Below are 20,699 nucleotides of genomic sequence, written 5' to 3'. Positions count from 1 at the left end.
GGCGGCGGCGGGCGGGGGCCTGGACGGCGGCGGCGGCGAAGGGGCGGCCGAGCCCCCCCGGGAGTTACGCTGTAGCGACTGCATCGTGTGGAACCGGCAGCAGACGTGGCTGTGCGTGGTGCCTCTGTTCATCGGCTTCATCGGCCTGGGGCTCAGCCTCATGCTCCTCAAATGGATCGTGGTGGGCTCCGTCAAGGAATACGTGCCCACCGACCTGGTGGACTCCAAGGGGATGGGCCAGGATCCCTTCTTCCTCTCCAAGCCCAGCTCCTTCCCCAAGGCCATGGAGACCACCACCACGACCACTGCGACCACGTCCCCTGCCACCCCCTCCGCCAGCGGCGCCGCGTCTTCCAGGACTCCCAACCGGATTAGCACCCGCCTGACCACCATCACGCGGGCTCCCACTCGCTTCCCAGGGCACCGGGTGCCCATCCGGGCCAGCCCGCGCTCCACCACGGCACGGAACACCGCAGCCCCCTCGACGGTCCTGTCCACGACAGCCCCCTTCTTCAGCAGCAGCACACCAGGCTCCCGCCCCCCGGTGCCAGGAACCCCCAGTACCCAGCCAATGCCCTCCTGGCCCACTGCGGCATACGCTACCTCTTCCTACCTTCACGACTCTACTCCCTCCTGGACCCTGTCTCCCTTCCAGGATGCTGCCTCCTCCTCCTCTTCCTCCTCTTTCTCTACCACCGCTATGCCAGCAACTAGCAGCAGCTCCAAATTTCGTGAGTAACCACTGTCTCAAGTGTGATACTCTGCCTTTCCTTTCTGCCCTCCTGCTGTTGGCTTTTCCCCTCGCCGCCTATCTTCTAGCAACCCCCAGCCCCAACCCAGTTTTGGGGCAAAGAGAGAGCTGGATAAAACTGGCCACAAGAGGGAAAAGGTGCCTGCCTGTTCTGGGTCTGTGGGGGATGGGGGGCGGCAGGAAGGGGCGTCGTCTAGTTTAACGGGCCCGACTTCAGTGGGTCCCAGATGAGAACAGATTCCCTGCCTCCTTCAAGGGGTTAACACGAGTGAGGTTCCTCCTCACTGCAGACCTGCTGGCAAGCTCAGGGGGCCTGCTCCGGAGGAGGGATGGGGAGGGGGAGGCCCTTGCAGACGCTGGTAGGTAGGAGAGGAAGAAAAGCACATGCAGATTGACGGGCGATAAGCTGCTAAGCGGAGTTATGTCCGTGGGTTGTGATGGCTTGATAGAGATGTTGGTAGAATGTAGCTGGAGATGCTTCCATCAGTCTGACCGGGGCTGGGACTGGGAAGGGTTAATTAGAAGCCATGGGGGGAAGTAGGGAAAGGAGGCGATCCACAGCTGAGGGCTAAACTGATTGTCTGCAGCCTGCCCGTGGCCGTTCCAAGGTGTAGACGCGGATTCTGTGGCCACCGAGATCCAGTTAGCTGGGGGAGAATGCGAAGGGAGCCTTGCAGAGCTGCTGCCTCTGGTCCTGAGGACGGAGGAGTTTTCTCAGCTCTGCCAAGCGTTTGCTTTTGTTCATTTCCCAAAGGTGGGGTGTGAACCTCATCTCCTCTTCCTCTGAGCCTGGAAAATGCAGGCGGATTGGGACAGAGTTCTCTGTGCTCCAGGGTGAGAACCCCCAGCCCTTTAGAAACATCTCACCGTTGGATTGTAGCATCTTCCTCCTCAGCTTCTTTGCTGGCAGTCCTGGCCACTGTGTATCCCAACCACGATAGCTTTCTGTTTACTTGTGTAGGAGGTATATAGTTTCTCCCCATTGTTGTAAATGTGTGACACTACTAATTTACCCCTCCCCCTGCCTTGTTCTTATTGAGGGAATCTCAGGAACCTTTTTCACCTGACTGTTGATCAGGCTATGGGAACAGTTCGTGCAACCTTTGAAGGTTATTTAGGACAAATCCCCAGTCTGCCAGCTCAAGTTCTGTGCAAGGCTAATGTGCAAACACTGTCTAGCTATGCTATCTCTCTGTGGCGTTTATATTTTGAACCATAGCATCTGGGGGACAAGAACTGGGCTCCTCGTTCACTCTTCAGGGTGGCAGGGAACGCCAGGTTTGCTGCCAGTCCTTTGCTGATTTTTCATTCCCCTGATCTGTGGTCCTAGCTTGGGTTTTATCTAGCCCTTGAAACTTTTTTTTTTTTTTTTTAAATTGTGGCTAAGGTCCAGGTCACAAAGCCTTTATGCTCATACCCTGCTTTGTGGGGAGGGAGGCTAGAAGATAAAGCCAGAGGTGGTGAGAAGGGAAGGAGGGAGTCTGCCACAAACCTGAACGGTAGTCAGGCCGATTAACTTGCTGCATCTCCCTCTGTTGGCCGAAGCTGTCATTTTTGGAGCGCGTTTTCTCAGAAGGTGTTTAGAGGCTCGTCTCAACAAATCTGGCCTGAGTGTTGTAGAGGAATAAAGGCTGTGTGTGTATAAGTGTGAGCACATTCACTGTGGAGAATGTGTCTCTCCCCGAGCCCCCAGCGTTCTCATCTCCTTTTCTGATGCAGTTGATGGGAAGAATGGAGGGTGCGTGTCCTCCCCAACCTTGTATATGTGTGTGGGGGAGGCGGAGTGCTTACACTGGGTTATACTGGGTATTTCGTGTTCTTTCTGAATTGATTTCCTTACCTTCCATTCCGAAGGTCTTTAAAGAAAAGCCCAAGGTAATTATTCCTACCCCTCCATGATCCCTTGCTACGTTCTGTAGAAGGGAACGGCAGCCTGTTTAATAAGTAATGATTATTGACAGGACGCTGAGCCCCAAGGAAAAGGGAAAATATCTGTAAATGGTGTCAGTGTTCCAATAGACGTATAAGCAGTGTTTGTTTTATGTGTATCTAAGGTCCAGCTCTTTCTCTTTTTAAAACCTTTAAGGGGGAGTTGAATTAAGGGATAAAACGAAGTATGCATATCCAGCAGAAATTGACCTGGTTTGCATATATCAACAAGAGAGATTTTAATGAAAGGAAGATTGTGTAGTTTCCATAAAAGGGGAGTTTAAACACGTAGGTTTTATGGTAGTTTAAAGAAAAAAGATAGTTTATTTATTCTTTAATCCAGGATTACAGGATGATTAACCAAAAGAAATAAAGATTTCATTGGTGGGATTATTAGCACTGCTACTGTGGGCTGAAGAATGGCTTGAATATCTGCCCTTCATATTTTTCACTTGTTTTGATTGTATCAGTAAAGTTCCCAGGCGAGAAATCCTCTTTTCTTCAGCTCCTACCTCCAGACTGTAATAGGGTTTTTTTCCTCTTTTTTTTATGAAACTCATGGACCGTGTTGTAGCACCTGAGGACGGCTAAGGATGATGCTGTGTTTTTGTGAGGTTTTTTTGTTTTCGTTTTTTTTTTTTTTTTTATCGTAGCCTATTCCTGCACTAAGGGCCAGGATCTTTGCTCTTGAACTGAACATCTCAAGGTTTAAAGAACGAGTGTCTTTGTGCTCATCTTGGGTGAATCAGAAGGATCCTGTCTGTAAAGGCAGCACAGCTCTTTGGAGGGAAAAAGCTGGTTCACTAGAGATACAAACACACTGAGAAGGGATAATGACGTTTCTGCAAGCAGAAGGTATTTTTACTAAGAGGAAGGCCCAGGTTAGAGGGTTGTCTCTAATTTTCTATGGGATCGAAACAAAGAAGGATTGAACCTGAAAGGCAGAGGAGAAGTAGGGCGTGGACATTGACTTTCCTCTTCCCGTCCTCCATCCTTTAGGCCGTGAGCTGGACCGGAAGTTTCTTCTCAGTTACTGGGACCTCTTGGGTTCCCAGATGCCCAGACCTTGCCTTCCCTTTAGATACCTTAAAAACAAACAACTGAAGCCTATTGCCATTAGGAGATTATTCTACCAAAAACATCTTTGAAACGTTTTGTATCTCAAAGTGTAGGCTGGTTTTCTGTTTTTGCAAGCCAAGGAGAGGTTGACTACAGACAGGCGGCAGAGGAGTGGTGATCTTGACCACTGACAGGAATAGAAACAGCCCCTCCCTGATGGCGCCTTGAGCTGTGCTGGCTTTCACACTTGAAACCTAGCTGTAGAGTGTTGTCAGTGCAAACGTGGATTGATTCAGAGACCTGGAAGTGTCTTACTCAGCTGAGAGCAGTGTCTAACAGGTAAAAGATCAGAGTCATCGGACAGATTCACATACTGGAGACAAGTAGGCATGTTTAATGGGTTATTCTCTGGCTCGTATTTGGAAGTTATGCACATTAATTCTAGTGAATAAATAAATGTAGAATGCATTATTGATATTTAAATGTGATGGGGGAATTTTGATTCAATCAAGCCTATTTAAATAAAATCTTTCTTACTGTAATTTCAAGAGAGCCATTGATAGTATCTGCTATTTTCCTATTTGTTCTTTTTAAACATCTTCAGTCCTTTACTAAAAGTATTCTTGGTTGCTTTATAAGTAGCCTCAGGTGTAATTTATTTAACTAAAATTACTCCTATACACTGGCTTCTGTGCACAGGAGAGGGGACCTTCAGAGGGAATTCCAGCACAGGAGGGACCGACCCCAGTCATGCCGGGTGGTCAGAATGAGAGGATTCAGAGCTCGAGATCAATATTTCTTAGAAAATCCAATGGAGAGCTTTTTTTTTAATGAGCACATGCGGCAACCTGGGTATGTTTTGATTTCTTGGCCTTAATACAGGATTAGGAGACTTTCCTGCTTTAATCAATTCTGTTGTACAGTTTTGCTCTTTAGACACTTGTGTTGCACATCATGGTCCTGAGGAAAGAAGGGAGGTTGGGCATGGGATTGGCAAGGCTATTCTTAGGCCCCTTTTAGCTTGGCGTCAGTGTATTAAAATAATGTGGCTTAAGGATGTTCTTTTCAGTTCCAGGTAACAGAGATAAGGGGTTGGATGGGTGATGTCCCTTTCGCAGATTTGACTTATGAATTCAGCCACCTTGTGTTTGTGCTATTTCCTGGATAGTCTGTTTTAGCACTCAGTGTTGATCCACAAGCTTGTGAGGGGGAAAAAAATGCTCTAAAATAAACTGGTTCGTGACAGCCTGTCTGCATCACTCGAGAGCCCGGCTCTTCTTCTACATCCAGCTTAGGCCTCAAGCAAGAGTGCTGGCGCCTAGTTTGAAATCCAAGCCCTACTGGCAGATTCAGTATGTAGAGGAGCAAGATCTCTCCTGCGAAGTATATGCTCAGCCCTGCCTCCTCCGTGTTCCACAAGGAAGGGAAAGCTGATTTCATCCTGCTTTTGGAGAGTCTTTCCTCATAACCCCTCATATCTAATGCCAAACATATCTCAATATTCTATCTGCTGTGTCAAAAAAGGAACGTGGAAGTTGGCCCTGAAATGTATAAGAACAAAGGAAGAGCCATAAATCTGAGTCTTCAGAATGCATGTGAATTTCTTGTGAATAGAACTGAAATTCATTTTTCTTCCTTTGAATATGTTTTTATCTTCAGACCTGTGTGTTGGGTGAGGCACAGAGCTGGTACTGCACTGACGAATCCCACTGAGACATTTTGAGATCCTAGAAATTTTACATGGCTTCACCCAGGAAGACTTCCTTACAGAGTCATGTACATAGTGAAGGCAGCGGGGGGCACATAGACTCAATCTGGACCTTTGTCATGTCAGCATGAAAACTACCTACAGAGGTGTTTCCCCTTCATGCAGATAGGAAGGAAAATGCTAGGACATTCAGTTTGGTTTTCCACTGCCCTCATTCTTTCACTGAAGACCTCATGCAGTCCTCCCTACCCAGTGTTTTCTGATACGGACCCAGGGTTCTGTCTGAGGGCTCCTAACAGGCCTTTGGTTTGTTTGCTTTGTTTTGTTTTAGCCCATTATGCTTTAGCATATAGTACGAGCAGTAGTCGTTAAAGGAAACATTTTTAGTTAGATATTCTTAATATTTCCATGCTGTTTCAAGTTGTTTTCAAAGCTAACCCTTTAAGGAAGACATGTTTTATTGTTGACCAGTTGATGCAGAAAGTTCAGAAAAAAAAAAAAAAATCTACCCATTTAGGCAATTGAGGTATTAAATTGTGTTGATGCTTTTCTCCCCTTTGGAAGACTAATGGCCATTTATTTTCTCACATAAATTGGTATACAAATCACATTAATTTTGGTGGCATTTATTATCTGATTCAATAACACAGTTGTACAGTTGAACGTAAGCTATTATATCCATTCATATAATTACATTGTTTTCATAATACATGTCATGGCTTTCAATTTTTAGTGCATTTTAATGAATAGTTATTGAACATCTCTTTGGGGCACTGCAGTGCCAGTAGTTAATTGGCTACTTTAAAAAGTCTGTAAAAGCAAGGATTCAAAATACAAGAAATTAAAGTAAGATTTAAAATCGATACAGCATTCATACTCCCATATCTTGATAGGGCCAAGGCTTTTCCTTGAATATGTGTCTGCTGGTTTTAGTCTAGCATCTTTTTTTCGCGTAAGCCACACCTATAGTTTCTTATTTCTTTTTTAAAGACACTGGTGAAGGAATCCCAGTGCAGATTCCTCGTAGATTCTACACGATACACTTTTCTTCCTGTATAATTCAAAGGAAGTTCATTCTTCTTTCTTTTTTAAAACATTTAAACCACTCATCTTGTGGAGTCTCTTCAATTATTCACTACGTTTTAGTAGACACCGCCGCTGTCTTTCTTCAGTTGCCTGATTGCAGGAAGAACAAACGGCCTCAGCAGGTTTGTTATCGCATCGGAGTGTTGGTGAGCACGCGGCCCAGCTGGCTCTTTCCAAGCTGTGCAGGCTTCCTTGGGCATGGCATGGTGGCTGTGCCCTTTTCACCGTGCCGTGGACAGCGGTGAAGGAGGGTCGTGACAGCAGGTTGGTTAAGGGGAGACAGGTCAATGGCTATTGAAAGACTTCAGTAGATGATGGTATTAAAAATGGAACTGGCCATGACGTGTTTTCTGGGGACCTTTTCTAGGCCCCTCACAGCACTGGAAGGCAACAAAGGTTTGTATGAGATGCCCTGTAGCCTCGCATCCTGTGATAGCTGTATAACCTTGAGGAACTAGCTCAGTGTCTCTGAACTTTAACTTGCTTTCTCTGTGATAATGAGAGCACTGGGAATAACCTGCCTTCTACGCTACTTGTGAAAGAGCTTATAAGCTGCAAAACACTTCTTTTTTATGTGAACAGAAATGGGAAATGGAGAGACGGGATATTTTCATCCAAGAGCATGTTAGGACATTAGATTCAGTTGATAGAGTGGAGCTGCTTTGCTGCCTACCTTGTGGGTTCTTTCATCACAGTGAGAGATTATTCTTGTGTGCCCTTGGGTCTCTCTCCTACCTTCCTGTTTGATACCTTGGCACACTCAGTGGAATATGCTTGGAAATCTGCCTCAAACCACCTTGGAAGTTAGTCATAAGTAGAGCCTGCCATTTCTAATTCTTTATTTGGTAGATACTTTCAAAAGTCTGTTTGGGATGCACGTTTATGAAAGAGAATGAAATAAATTTTGGGAGAAACTGAGTAAAAGTGTTCAATCACCTGGAAAGGGAAATCTGAAGATTGTTGATACAAGAAAGCATGCCCCAAAGCTCTCTCTTGTGCCATCCCCGCACTGCCGTACTGTCATTAGCCTCTCGAGTTTGGGGAGAACTTGAGTAACAGTAAGGCAAGGTGTACGGTGCAGTCTGTACCCCTGCTAAATCACATCCTAATCCTGTGGATTAGGCTCCAGAGGGTTAGTACATTGCTTAAATCCATCAAAGAGCTCTTTGAGATGGATGCCATTCACTTTGGGGAACTTCTTTAATATTAGCATTTTGCAAACATCTCGCTTCAAGTCTGTGTTTGTTGGAACTTCATCCTGAAGTGTATTTCAAAGTATGAAGTTTTGTGTTTTTTATTTTTTTTGCTGTAAGCTTTATTTTCCAGGATAGGTTGGGGATTGTACAAAAATTGTAGCTTGCCATTCCTGGGCATAAAAAGAGGTTAGTCAGGAACAAAACTGCAAATTGAACTCAGAATTAATTTTAGCAATAGAATTTTAGCCACCTGAGACTGTAAGATTTTATCTTTTTGGTCTTTTCCTAGGAGTGATAGTGTTTATATATTACAATATAGACTATAAGAACTCTTTTTAAATGCCTGAACGCATGCATTAATACGTTATGGTCAGGGTAATAAAGGTAGAATTTTTATGCTAAACATTTTATAAGAATTCTTTTATTTTTCCTATTATCATGATTTTTTGTTATTGTTGGGCTTTAAGTGAAAGTTTACAATTCAAGTTAGTCTCTTATACAAAAATTTATACATACATTGTTATGTGACCCTGATTGCTCTCCCTATACTGTGACAGCACACTCCTCCTTTCCACCCCTGATTTCCTGTGTCCGTTCAAGCAGCCCCTGACCTTCTCTGCCTTCTCATCTCACTTCCGGACAGAAGCTGCCTATTTAGTCTCATGTATCTACTTGAGCTAAGAAGCAGTCTCTTCACAAGTATCATTTTATGTCCCATAGCCCAGTCTAATCTTTGTCTGAAGAATTGACTTCAGGAATGGTTTCAGTTTTGGGCTAACAGACAGTTTGGGGGAAGAATTCTTGAATGTACCATTCTGCCTCCTAAAATACCCTTCCCATAACTATAGTTTCTGTGCCTTTAGTTTTACTTTTAGAGGTGTGGAATCTCAGTCTAGGAAGGGCTTGAGAATTTAGGTACCGAGGAAAGCAAGAGCTGTCCCTGGGGGACTATTATCGTGTGCCAGGAACGCCAGCACTTCCCATACATCTTATTTATTGAAACAAGGACTCAAAGGCTGAAAGGCAGTCATACGTAGGCCTGCGATCTAGGTATTGTTACCTCAGCCACACAGGTAATTGAGCTGGGTTTAGGGAGATTATGTAGTATGCCCAAGATGGTATAGTGTGGATTATCAGGAAGATGGTTTTACAGGTAATTTCTCCCCACCCCAATCACAGTTTCTTCACCCCTGCTTACAGTGTTGCTACATCTGTGTACATTGTTTCCCTCATGTACTGGGCGCGTAGACAGTGGTGTTTGCTGTTAGAAACTCCGCAAATGGCCCATTTGCCTCTGTTCTTTGCCCTGGAAAAAGGGAACCTTTCTAACCAGAGAAATTTTCCTGGTTTTCAGTCCAAGGAGAAACTTGGAAGATGTTTCAACAAAAGGTAAAGTATATATGTTCCTCTGAACTTTCACACCTTGATCTTCTTAACTCTGTACTTTCTGCTATGACTGCATGTGAGGTGAGTCAATATAGCAGTGACAGAAAATAATTATAAACTTTCTTTCTCTGCTTCCTAAAGTTCAGTGAAAATTGTTTTCTTCCCTGCCTATTCCAAATGAGCTTTTGATTACGGTAGATACCACATCATATGCTGAGACTGGCCAATGGAAATGTGTCGGGGAACATTTGGAGTGATAGCCTTTCAGTTCTACAGACGCTAAAATATCAGCCCTACTTGTCTTACTTATCTGGTGCTGCTGTAACAGAAATACCACAAGTCGATGGCTTTAACAAAGAGACATCTATTCTCTCACAATCCAGGAGGCTAGAAGTGCAAATTCAGGGCACCAGCTCTAGGGGAAGGCTTTCTCTCTGTCAGTTCTGGGGGAAGGTCTTTGTCATGATCTTCCCCTGGTGTAGGCGCTTCTCAGTGCAAGGACCCCGGGTCCAAAGAACTCAGTCTGCTTCTGGCACTTCTTTCTTGGTGGTAGGAGTTCCCCCCTCTCTGCTTGCTTCTCTCTCCTTTTATCTATTGTAAGATAAAAGGTGATGCAGGCCATATGCCAAGGAAACTCCCCTTAGATCGGGGCTGTGACCTGAGTAAAGATGTTGCATCCCACACTAATCGTTTTTAACATAACCTAATCTTGCCTCATTAACCACCGGCAGAGATTAGGATTTACAACACATAGGAAAATCACATCAGATCACAAAATGGTGGACAACCATACAATACTGGTCTAGCCAAGTTGACACATATTTTGGTGGGGGGCACAGTACAATCTATGATGCTACCACCTGCATTTTGGAAGTGACAACCTCTCAGAGCATCCATATTCCCTCCTGGAGCTTTATCCAAGGTGACCACCACTGACTGTCGAGCAGTTGTAAGAGGAGAGTAGTCTGCCCAGAATCCCCCAGCTGGACCCAGTTATCGCTTACCTGTTGGATGTATCTGTGTAGCAAGGGCCCTTTTAGTTACAAGAAGAAATATCTTGTTAGTTTAACTTGATGATTGGGATTGTTACTTTGGCAGACTCCAAAGAAGAAAATGGTAATATGTCAAATGCTAAGATCTGGTTACAATCTTTCAATAGTCATGCTGAAGTTAGGATAGGAAGACGAATGTCAGGAAGTCAAACACCCTTAAGACCATGAATGAGCCCACAAAGACAGCTGTACTCATGGAAGGGGTGGGTGGATTGCCTTCCCAAATGTATTGTTAAACAAAAGCTTTCCTCAGCATGATGGCAAAATCTAAAGTCTCTGTGGATAAAAAAATACTAAAATGGAGTACAGAAATGTTTATAGTAATGCTGTCTTGACTAAATGATATTTAACTGACTTTCCAGTGTGATACTCTCTATTTCTATATAAAAAAAACCTGACAAATGCCCACACATGCTGGACAGCCGCAGCTGGTAGGACTTCTGCCTACACCAAATTGGAGGTTCTCCTAAAATATTAGCTCCCAAACCTGTTCATGTCGGTTGTTTTTGTTACGTAATTAGGTAATGTATTTAAATATTATACAAACCAATGAATTAATTGTGGCTTCTTGGGTATGCTTCATAAAGATAAGTCACTGGAGGAGACAAAAAAGAAAACTTGTTGAAGAAGTTGTAGGCAAGAAAACTGTAAAGTTTAAGGGAGAATATATTATATGTGTGTGTATATATATATATACATTTCTATATCCATAAGAAATCTACACTTAAATTATTTCACATGTGCCTTTAAGTTCTGACTAAACAATAAATAAAACTTAAAAATCAGAGGATACATCATGGGTGTGGTTTTACATAAAAAAAAGATATTTACTCAGAGAAAAGTCTTGACTCTACAGCCAAATATTTGGTTAGTGAATGTACATTTGTATGTTTTAGGTCAAAATAAATAATAAGTAAAATAAAAATTCATTTTAACCATGTGATAAATATCGCAAAGCCATTAATTGTGTTTTAAATATTATTAAGAGTATTGGAAAATGCTTATTATCTAGTATTAAGATTAAACTTTGAATAGAAAATTATATAAGATGCCAATTATATTAACCTATGTAGATGAATAAATAGATTTAATATGTAGCAACCATTTAAAAGAAACAATTTGTTGATAGTGATTATTTCTGGATTGTACAGTAGAGTGCTATTTAATTTATTGCACTTTTTTATATTTTCTAAATTTTAGTTAATTGTCATGAATTAGCTCTATAATAAAAAGTTATTAACATTTTGAGAGAGTAAAGAATAAGCTTTTGAATTAGTTAAATTATTTGTCTTGGTTCTCTAAAGATTCTCTTTAGTCTAAGACTTTGTGTTCTAATTGGTGGTGTCAGCATTAAAAGTGTTGACTGAGTGGGGGCTCCTGCTGTGAAATGCAGATGTGTAGAATACAAATACATTTCCATTTCCTCGTGGGAAATAATGTTTATTGAAGGCAGAGTGTCTTACCCTGAGCCTTGATTATTAGCCTTGACCTTATAAGTATAAGGAAGATAGAAGTTTAATGAGTTACACAATGGCTGTATCAGTGTGCAGATTTGGGCAGTCATTAGTGGTATCACTATGGGCAGATACAGCCAATAGAAATTAATCAGTTGTGTGTATACTAACCAATGACCTGGTCTGGTTTAAGGATCAAATGAAAGGACAAAGCAAAGGCTAATTTGTAGAGATGGATCTTAGAAAGGAGAGTTTAGATCAAATACCAGGGAGTGGGATGACTGATTCAAAGATTTAGTAGGTATTGTAAGCCTCCCACAGAATCACAAGATATTTATTGTCATAATAAGTTAGGTGGTTGGACTATAGATAAATAAATTTCACAGGCCAATGGAAAGTGGTAATTTGTAGGGCACATGTTGATTTGGTTATGAGTTGTACTCAAAGTCTTTCATGGTATCTCACAAATACAGTGGTGACTCAATTTACGTAAGGTTGAAAAGTTAGAAGAAAAGAGAATGATTATCTTTGGAGAGGAGGTGGGTAGTAAATAGAAGAGGACCCGAGCTAGGGGTATTTGGGGTATTGATAACATTCTATTTCTTGATCTGGGCACTGATGATATGGGTGAGTTCAGTTTCTGAAAATTCATCAAGCTGTCCACTTGTGACCTGTGTACTTTTTTTAGATATGTTATACATCAGTACAAACTTAAATAAAAGAAATCTTGTAAAACATTCTGTTGACCTCCACCACTTCATGATAGCAGGGTGGTGGCCTGAGTACATGTAGTTTTCCATTTACAGACACTGGGTGGTAACTCTGAGTGTTGTCCATACATCATAGCTAACAGGCACCAACAGGGTCTTCCTGGCCTCAAGCAGTGCCTTTGTTTTCAGGGTCCCAGTCTACCGAGCCTCTACCCGGAGTTGGCACCCTCCCCCCCTTTTTTTTTTAATTGTTGTGCTTTAAGTGAAAGTTTACGATTCAAGTTAGTCTCTCCTACAAAAATTTATACAAACATTGTTATGTGACTCTAATTGCTCTCCCCATAGTGTGACAGCACACGCCTCCTTTCCACCCCTGATTTCCTGTGTCTATTCAACCAGCTCCTAACCCTCTTTGCCTTCTCATTTCACCTCTGGACAGAATCCGTCCATTGATTGACACCCCTTTTGATTTAAGCCGTGTTCTTTTATATTTTATCAAGAGTATTATTTACTCTGAGACAGTGTAAAGTTACCACACTTTTTAGACATCTTATACGTGTAAAACTATACTTGTGTCCTGAAAGAGACTTTATCACTGTCTGCAAGCATTACAGAGCATGATCCACAAGACATAAGGTGTCATCTGCATTTCGGGTTTCATTGGGAAGACCAGAGCACAGGCACTGGAGAGTAATTAAGGGCTGTTGTTAGCTGCCATCAGGTTGGCTTTTGACTCTCAGTGACCATGGGGGACAGTGGAACTGCCCCAAAGGGTTTTCTAGGCTGTAATCTTTATGGGAGCAGATGGCCAGGTCTCTCTCCCTTGGAGCTGCTGGGTGGGTTCAAACCCCAAACCTTTTGGTTAGCAATTGAGCACTTGACCGATGCACCGCCAGGCCTCCTTTAAGTAAGTGCTAAAGGGTATGAATCCAACTAAAAAGTCTATTAGGTTATTTCAGAGAGTATTGATCAGAGTGGACTTAGCCAATTTCAAGGGAGAGTTTGTTTTGACAGAGAAATGGAGAAGGGAGTTCAAGGGAGTAACATTAACAGAAGAGATTGATATAGCCTAAAGGTGGGTGAGTCACTGAGGGGTCTGGGATGGTGGGCAGAGAGGGCCTTTCTCGGGAATCAGTGAGCAGCCTCACCTCATCCTTAGGGCAGGGACTAATGGAGGAGGAAAGGCTTTGGAGGACATAGCTAGGCTGCCATGGTTTGGTACAAGAAAGTAGCAGGATATCTGCTGGTTTTTCAGAAGATACCAGGTCTCCAGGATGACTTGGAGGGGGGAATGAGCAGCAAATTCTGAACATTCTCAAAGGCCAACTTATCTGAGATCATTTAAAGATACGGTTTTTTGATTTGTGCTAGGTGTATTTAAGCATTGACTTCATTCCAATTCCTTTTCAAAATGCTGCAAGCAACGATAGAATCGACAGTTTTAAGGGTGTTTAGCTTTCCCGTAGTTACATCAACGCAACTCTAGATTTAAGCCAAAGTAGTAGCTTTCAGATATCTAAAAATTTACAAGTAGGTGGTACAAGGAGAATTCTAACAAGAAACAACTTGATTTTACTGCTTCACCTAAATTAGACTGTGACTGCCTGCAGATTTTTCAAAGGCAAAACGCTCCTCATGAATTGATTGCCACATCACCCTCTGGATTTCGTCTGTGGTCCTCTTCCCAGAAGCCACTCAGCACCTTTTGGGTTGTTGCTGATGTTGCATGGCATTCCCAAGGCAGCCCCCTGCCTGCACACCCCACTTGGGGAGGAATGAGGGAAAAGGAGCCCCCAGGAGCTGGGTGAGAAGAGGAGGCTGCTGTCATGGAGGGGAGACCCCGCCCATTCATTTACATAGCCACAGATACCATTAGCTGTGTCCCCCACTTTCTTTTCTGGGCATAGTCTTTCTTTACATCACCGTAAAGAACCTTCAGATTAGAAGCAGATTCGTCACCCTTGCTACACTTGGTTGTTAGTGGTTACCAGATAGGGGGCCATAACACTGTGTAAGTGCAAATGTTAAATTGGTTTAATATCCAAGGGCATCTCTTCTTCTGTATTTTCCACTGATCAGATATTTCACTAGTGTCAGAATTTAGAATAAACAGCTGACACATACTACTGTTATTTGCTTGGGATATTTTCAGTTTATCTATTTTACTGACTCAGATAAAGGTGAATTAATTTTGTCATTTGTCTGGGTCTTTGTGTATTTGATCAAGAAGAGATTTCTGAAAGGAAGGCAGCAAAGCTTTCGAGGGTTTTAACAAAGTCGGTATCAAATCCGGTTTCCCCTTCATCACTTGCTTTTGTAAGCTTCTGAATGACCTTCTGTGGTACCACACTGATGCTCATCTTTCATCACGAGCAGCCCTGAGTAATTTATGATAAATAATGAAATGCAGTTTCCTACTGTGCTCTGCAAATGGCTGAGCATTGTAAAAGTTGCAGGTGCTCTATTACTTCTAAATGACTAGATAACACAAGAATGTTAACCCTAAAGCAGAAAGGTCACGTAGAACATGCTGCCAGGGAGAGCAGTCCTCCTGCCTGGTGCTGTCTGATAGCCCTTCTGCGTCTGAACTCTGCAGGGACTAGTGTCTTTACAGTTCGCTTCCAGAATGGCAAGGAAGGGTTTAGGCCTTCAGCTCATTGGGTTGGCCTGGAGCAGTAGTGGTGTATTTGAAGTAAGGAAGAACCAAAAAAAAGAAAGAAAAAATTGCAAAATTTGTTTAAAATTTGAAGCCCTAAATTAATGTTTTTAAATGATGTTACCAGTGGACAACTTAGCTATGTTGCTTGAGCACTGATATTGAAGAGAGACATTAAAGGACAAATATTAGAATGATTTTGTCTCAACAACAGTTTATAGGTATCTGACTTTTTCTTCAAAATTAACTCTTATTTTTTAGTGTGCTGAATACATACGTAGCAAGTCATTTGCCATTTTAATGTCCTTCACATGTACAATTCAGCGTCATTAGTTACGTTTACCATGTTAATGGCTGAACAACATACAAATGAACTCTTGCCATAATTTTTGCATTCGCTCCCTCTTACTCACCTACTGAAAAATAAACCCATGTCAAGCATATATCCAACTTGCCTTTTACAAATTGCACTCCACAGTGCATTGGTACAATTGCTAAACGTTGCTCACAGTGGATGTGTGTGTCCTCATCTTGGTTGCCGTAAAATAGCTGCATATCCGTGCTGGAGCTTGAAGGCTTTGATTGCGAGGTACAGAATGTCTTTGTGCACTGCACTCCCAGTGTGAAAATTGAATTAAATGGCCAGTCAGTGAGCTCTTCAGACGGACAGGAGAGTCTCTGCGTGAGCAAACCACAGAGAAGGGCTGTTTCTGGCCAGCAATACTTGCGAACTGCAACACTTAGCGGAAGTTTGCCCCTGAATTTTCTCACTTTCCCCCAGACATCATTCCTTTGCCAGATGAAATCGTCTGTTCCCCTGGCTAGAACTGCTTCCTGTCCTCCAGATATCCGCTACAAGTTGTGAAGTGAATTACATAAAAATATACCCACTGCATGTTGGGAAGAATACCCTAGCTGTGCCGTCACTTTATTTTCACTGCTGTGCTGGGAAGTCCACTTTAATCTTCAGTTGTTACACGCAAGCAGATAACCTTCTGACGTTCCCAAAATAGAGAGGCTTTTGTGCCGGGGAAGTCAGGCTGTTTGAATGTTGGAGAATATTTTTACTTTTGAAAAAGGATTGTTGCCATGCATGATGGGAAAGAGAGAGTCGAAGAAGGAGGGAGATGCAGCAGGCCTGTTGGACGAGTGGACTCTGGCTCTGCCTCCTGAATGTTGTTAGATGCCACTGAGTTGGCCCCACGTACAACGGCATGAAATGCTGCCTAGTCCTGTAACATCGTTGGCACGCTCAGGTTCACTTTTGTGGCAACTGTGTATTTTGAGTGCCTTCAGACCTAGTCTGCCCTTTTGCCAGCACTATTTCAGACAGTATTCCATTGTGCTCCATAGGGTTTTCTTTGGCTAATTTTTGGCAGTAGAGCTCCAGTCCTTTCTTCCTAGCCTGTCTTATTCTAGAAGCTCTGCTGAAACCTGTCCGCCATGGGTGGCCTTCCTGGTATTTCAGATATCCGTGACATAGCTTCCAGTGTCATAGCGACCCCAGTACAACGAACTGACAGGAGTGGTGGGCCTTCCAGCCCTGTACTAGCTGTAAGGTTCGGTGTGGACGGAGGAGGTGGTTTAGCAGTGTGGCCCACTGTCAGTTATCCAGGCATGGGCTCTTAAGTCTGTGTACTGTCCAGGCTTTTCACCTCATCTTCATATGGCTGGCCTTCCACTTCCTCTTGATGCCCCACCGTTTTGTAAACTGTGAACAAAGACCCTGATGAATTCTAGGAAGTTGCCTCGCAGTGCTGGGAGGTGATTCCCAGGGACAGTGGGGAGAGGCTGGGGTAACTTCACCTAGGGAAGTTCATTGTTCCTTTGTGTCATCTTGTCGTTTGTTACGAGTTTTCTTCTTTTCTGCAGTGGAAAATTGGAAATAAGACAATTAGGGAGTTGGCTCTGAAGGAAAGAAAAGTAATTAAGGCATGGTGGGAAAACCACTGGACCCAGTGTTGGGAGTGTGGACCTAGCTCTGCTGCTCAATTGTCTGAGACCTCAGGATAAACCGCTTGATCTCTGAAACTCCAGGTACTTCTTCTGTGAGACTGTTGGGCATGTTGTTTCCTGAGTGTTTTTTGTGACGAAAATTCCATGCAGCCAAGATTCTGTATTAGAGATTAAAATCATAGTGGAATTTTTTGATTGACTAATTCTGCTTACCCCCTCTTATCTTTCTCTCTCTCTCCCTCCTCCCCCCACACTTATTTTTGGCAGTATATTTTTTGGTGGGACATTTCCCAGTTCAGCCTTTTAGTAATACCCATGTTTCAGTGTGCTAAATAGATGGGACTTGGTTGCATCCTAAAGTCAGGTGTCTTAGTTACCTAGTGCTGCTATAACAGAAATACCACTAGTTGATGGCTTTAACAAAGAAAAATTTGTTTTCTTTAACAAAGAAAAATTTATTCTCTCACAGTTTTAGTGCCAGCTCTAGGGGAAGGCTTTCTCTCTCTGTTGGCTCTGGGGGAAGGTCCTTGTCATCAATTTTCCCCAAGTCTAGGAGCTTCTCAGCACAGGGACCCCGGGTCCAAAGGATGTACTCCATTCCTGGCTCTTCTTGCTTGGCATTAATGAGATCCCTTTCCTCTCTGCTTGCTTCTGTCTTTAATAAAGAAATTGACTCCAGATACAATCTAATCCTGTAGATTGTGTTCTGCCTCATTAACATAACTGCCTCTAATCTTGCCTTGTTAATATCATAGAGGTTAGGATTTACAACACATGAGTAATTACATCAGATCATAAAATTGGGACAATCACGCAGTACTGGAAATCATGTCCTAGCCAAGTTGACACACATTTTTTGGGGATACAATTCAATCCATAACATCAAGTGAACTTTGCTTGTTTATAACTTTAAAGAAGATTTCCTTATCCTTCCCCTGACAGATGCAGAGCTTGGTAGCCATCTGTAGGTCTGTTTATTTAGAACTATTAATAAATATATCCAGTTGTAGATATAATTACAATATTTCCCTCTTAATTAAGCAGTATTCTTAGTTGATGAATTTTATGAAGAATGCTGTAAAAAGAGCAGAGGGAAAAGGAATGATGTTTCTGGGCACTTTTATAAAGTCAGTTGCTGTCCAGTGGACTCATGGTGACTCCATGTGTGTCAGAGTAGAACTATGCTCTGTAGGGTTTTCAGTGGCTGATTTTGCAGATGTAGATCACCCGGCCTTTCTTCTGAGGTGCCTCTAAATGTGTCTAAATGTAAGACGTTGTTTCTTGGTGTATTGGTTCGCATGGGGATTTTGGTATCAGAACATGGATCCATGCACCTGACTTGAACACAGTTCTGAGCTGTGAAGAGTTAGAATCACATTTAATCCAGGTTCTAGGTGGCTAGCTAGTATTTTATCTTTTTTCGAGGACTTTTCTTATTATTGTTAAATTAGGTATGCTCATTATAGAAAATCTGAAAATATAAGGAAAATAAGAGTCTACTGTAGTTTTACCTCCCAAAGAGAATGACTGTTATCTTTTTATCACTGTTAACCCATTTTTTTGCACTCTGAATATGTATTTTATTTACAAAAATGAAATCCTACTCTAATATTCTTTAAATAGCTACTTACACTTTATGTTAACATATTTCAGTGTCAAAATACATACATACAAAATCTTATCTTTAATGGCTCTGTGCTGTAGTATATTGAAATTCTAAAATACAGTGAGCTTATCACCTATTGGGAATTGAGTTTCTTCCATTTTGCTCATCACTATATAAAATCTGCCCTGAACAGCCGCAGTATGGAATGGAAATTTGTTGGCCAAAGCGTACAAAGCGTACGTAAAAATCTTACATTTTAGAATCTGAATTCTAAGTGGTCATCCAGAAAGACTGGGCAGTTCACACTTTTGCTGTTAGAATGTCACAATGCCCATTCTTTCCATAAACCTGACCATGCTCGATGTTACATGTCACTTAAAAATTTTTAACAAAGAAACAAAAAAGTTGCCACCTGGATGATTTTAGAACAGCGCCTTATGGGTGTGTTATCTGCATTTCTCTAAATACAAGCGCGTGTCCCCCCTGTTCACTGGCCAGTTAGTGAAACGGAAAGTGGATTCCTGGGAGGTTATTGAGTGTGGACGGTATGGCCTGATGCCTCCTTCTGTCATCCAGGGCTTCAGGATTCCAACCATAAACCTTTTGGCTAGTGGTCTGGTGCTTAACTGTTTGGGGCATCCAGGGACCTCATCTTGAACGGAGAGGAGGCCTGGAGGTACTAAAGCTACCCAGTGCAATTCAGTAACAAAGTGCTTTTCCATAAACCCTGGGACAGTGGTACAGATAGAGAGTGGGTCACATGGTGTCCACAGATAAGGAACAGGATGCAGTATTCTTGACTCGGAGGTCCCTGGTGGCACAAACAGATTGCTCTCAGCTGCTGAGCTAAAGGTTGGCAGTTCAAACCCACCTCGTGGTGCCACAGGAGAAAGGTCTGGTGAACTGCTTCTATAAAGACTACAGCCAAGAAATCACTATAAAGCAGTTCTACTCTGTAATACGTGGGGTCACCATGAGTTGGAGACCCTTGGTAGTGCAAACAGTTAACGCACTTACTGCTAACCAAAAGGTTGGAGAGTCAGGTCCACCCAGAGGTGCCTCAGAAGACAGGTTTGATGATCTACTTCTGAGAAACCAGCCGTTGAAAACCGTATGGAGCACGGTTCTACTCTGACATATGTGGGGTTGCCATGAGCGGGAATCGACTCAATGGCAGCTCGGTTTTATTCTTAAGGGACCTTTGGGCTGGAGCATCTAGTTCTTCTGGCAATAGTGAAACCAGGTACTAAATACTAACCTAGACTTAGCTGGTGAGATTCTAATAAAGAACACAAGCCTGAACGCAGATGTACATGCAGATCAAAAGCAATAACAACGGCAACGACAATCATAATGACGTCCGGGGAGCTTAAGTTGCAGCTGTGTCCGTGAGTGTGGACAGCGCCTGGGGTTTCCCCTCCTGTCCCTTCTGGAGGGCCCTGAGTGTTCTGCTCTTATTAACGGTTAGTTTGCACTGTTCCGCATGACACTGTGGGCATTGAGCTGGTGTTGGGGCTCAGCTTCTAGGGAAGAACGACTGCAGCTGGTCCGCACCTGGGCCTTGCAACAGCCTCTGCCTCTGGCAACCACAATTCTACTGCTGTTCTCACTAATAAGTACCATGGAAACTCAGCTCTAGAGGTGATGGAGAGGTAGGGAAGCATCAAATCACCAGGTGACACTGGCTTTTCAAATGTCACATGACAGAAATAGACCCACCTAAGAACGTGGGGTCATGCCAGCATCCTGCAGCTCCAGCTTTGGGCCTCCGCATCCCAGTGGCTCACCATCTTCCTGAGCCATGCAGGGAGATGCAGCGTTTTGGTTACCTGCGGGGGTTGGTCAAGCAGGGTTGCCCCTTCTCTGGCATATAACTAACACTCAGACTAGAAATGGATTCATTTCATTTGGATCGGAAAATTTGACTCCATTATGGCTTTACTGACAGATCTGTCTTTTAAGCATTGCAGTTTTAAAATTGAGGGAAGTTGCCTTAGCATCTACAGATACTATTTTTTTTGTTGGTGTGTTATCAAGTTGATTGATGTTTTCTTCTTCTTTTTTTTTTTAAATATTTTATTGTACTTCAGGTGAAGGCTTACAGAACAGATAGTTTCTCATGTAACAGTAACACACATGCTGTTTTATGA

General features: G+C 43.0%; 1 protein-coding gene across 1 annotated transcript in view; it reads left to right on the top strand.

Annotated features, from left to right (window-relative positions):
* The first annotated feature begins 145 nt into the window (after positions 1-145).
* The window catches only part of NRG3 (neuregulin 3), a 1,408,585-nt gene continuing 1,388,031 nt past the window's right edge, over positions 146-20,699 (top strand). The window contains exon 1 of the mRNA XM_004386524.2: positions 146-731. Coding sequence (XP_004386581.1) covers positions 161-731 — 571 coding nt within the window. The 5' untranslated portion in view covers positions 146-160. The remainder of the gene's footprint in view (positions 732-20,699) is intronic.

This window comes from Trichechus manatus, unplaced genomic scaffold (genome assembly GCF_000243295.1).
Source record: "Trichechus manatus latirostris isolate Lorelei unplaced genomic scaffold, TriManLat1.0 scaffold00166, whole genome shotgun sequence".
Classification (NCBI taxonomy): Eukaryota; Metazoa; Chordata; class Mammalia; order Sirenia; family Trichechidae; genus Trichechus; species Trichechus manatus.
Note: the sequence above shows the minus strand (reverse complement) of the source record. Positions and strands in the feature narration are given on the sequence as shown.